Source organism: Salvia splendens, chromosome 18, assembly GCF_004379255.2.
Source record: "Salvia splendens isolate huo1 chromosome 18, SspV2, whole genome shotgun sequence".
NCBI classification, from domain to species: Eukaryota; Viridiplantae; Streptophyta; class Magnoliopsida; order Lamiales; family Lamiaceae; genus Salvia; species Salvia splendens.
In genome coordinates this window covers 11339490-11341703 of record NC_056049.1, presented here as the reverse complement: position 1 = coordinate 11341703, position 2214 = coordinate 11339490, and the positions used below count along the sequence as shown (strand labels likewise).

General features: G+C 44.3%; 1 protein-coding gene across 1 annotated transcript; it reads right to left on the bottom strand.

Annotated features, from left to right (window-relative positions):
- Positions 1–270: 270 nt before the first annotated feature.
- Positions 271–1796, bottom strand: LOC121776388 (xyloglucan galactosyltransferase XLT2-like). The gene has a single exon (XM_042173562.1). The coding sequence runs from the start codon at positions 1727–1729 to the stop codon at positions 323–325; it is 1407 nt and encodes a 468-aa protein (XP_042029496.1). The 5' UTR covers positions 1730–1796; the 3' UTR covers positions 271–322.
- Positions 1797–2214: the final 418 nt, after the last annotated feature.

Below are 2214 nucleotides of genomic sequence, written 5' to 3'. Positions count from 1 at the left end.
AAGACATAAATGCAGAGGCTCTAACTATCTCATTTATACATTTATTTTGCATACCAATAGTATTTGCTAAGAGAAAGAAAAGAAATTAATTTACTTTTTCAAATGTAAAAAAGAGGGAAAAAACTAAATTTCTCCTTCAGAAACTTAAAGAAATATTATTACTAATTCAAGAGTAAATATCTAAGAATCAAACACAAAATTTGTGTATTTAAATTGATGAAAACAATCGAAATTTCGTATACGAACGATAAAGGAAGAAATGGAATCTAAAAAATGCAAAGCCAAAGCAGTATATAAAAGCATATATTCATGTAGTCGAGTCTCATCTTTTATGCAGCCTTCTCAACACTCCATCAATGGCGAAATCAAACGCATCTTTGGCAATCCCATCTTCACCACTTTTATACACAAATTTTGGCATCAAACTAATCACTTTCTCTCTCTTCCTTCTCACTTCATCTCTACTCAAACTCTCCAACACTTTCCTAATCGAAGTCGTCCCATTCCGCACCGCTCTCCGGTCTATGAAAACCGAAAACCGGTCCGGTTCATCCCCCAAGAACCACTCATACTGATTGTAGATACTCCTCTTCCAGAAGAAAACTGGTATCGAACCGGCCAGCATGCAGTCGAACGTCGACCGCCGCGTGTGCGCATCTCCCCTCGGCTGCAGGCAGAACTCCGACGCCACGAACGCCTCCATAATCTCCGACGTCCCGTCATAGCACCGCATCCCCGAGCAGTCCACCATCCGACACGAACCGGGCTCATCGCGGCACTGTTCTTGTAAAATTGTGCGGAAATCGCCTTTCATTTGGCGCTTTCCGCCCACAAACGCGAACCGGCTGGTCCGGTTCACCGTCCTAACATATTCCATCCATTGGACCAGTTCCCGGTCCGACCGGGGATGAAAACCGGTCGGATAGGGGACACTTATTTCTAGCGGGTCCCACGGGTCCCGCTCAACCCCCAGCCGCAAGACGTGCTCCATCTGCGCCATGTAGATGAAGCCCGACCCCCAGTCGCCGTCGCGCGAGCGCCGAAAATCCCACGTCATCCTCCCGAGCATGATGAAGTGGTCGGCGCCGCGCATCCGCCGCCACGGCGCCTGGCCACCCACCCACTTTAAGAGCTCGGCGCAGGAAGCGTCCCTTTCCTGCACCGAGTGGTTCGTGAAGAGGTACCGGCCCACGGCGAGGCCCGCGTAGAACGGGATGTAGAACGCCGTGGCCGTGTCCGGGTCCGTCGTCCGGCACGCGTGCCGTAGCATCCTGGAATGGTAGAGGACTTCTCCGGCGAACATGTCCGTCCAGTACCACGCCGGAGATAGATTTTCCGGCACGGTGGAGGAGAGGCCGGCGGCCATCGGACCGAGGCCGTGATTGGAGACGGCCTTGCACCGGGAGTGCCACGGGTCTAAATCGGCGCAGTTGTCGAGCAAGTCTTGGTTGAACTTGGCCGGAAGGTCGTAGACATAGACGGTGCCGTGTTTGCACCGATCATCGGATTCTGGTGTCGGAATTTGTTGTGTTGTATCTTGATGGATTGATGATGGTGGTTTTGATGAAGATTGGTAAATGTATTGTATGATCACAAGTTGGAAGATTATAACTATGAATACTTTGGAAAATTTAAATAAGTAGATTCTAATTGTGTTGGTGTTTTTGAGGGAGAGATTTTTGGATTTTTTGTGGGTGTGGAAAGAGGGGTTATAATGATCTAACACCATAGTTGAAATTTTGTTAGAGGGATTTGGAATTATGAAGAAGCTATTGTCAATTTAAAGAAAAGGTTGGGTTTTGAGTGTGTCAACGAAAAATAACAAAGTGATAGAAATGATATTATAGACATAGGTATATTATAGATCAAAAACATGCCAACTTGGGAGAGTCTACTGTTAAGTTACAATAAGATTAATTATAATTAAATTAAGTGAAGGTTAAAACATCATATTAAAAACTACCAAAACCAAATTAAAGAAAAGTTAGTAACAAAATGTTGTTGATCAGTAGCTAAAATATTTTTCCTAGACTCAATAGGTTGTCCCCAAAGAGATTAAACTCAGTAAATATCCGTTTTCTAATGTGCGTTTCTACTAATTAATTAGATGCATTAATTTGAGAAGTCTTTAGATGTTGATTTTATATCAACATATGTTTGGCTTTGTCTAATTCAACCTCTGTCAAAATTTTAACTTTATCTACGTCATACGTT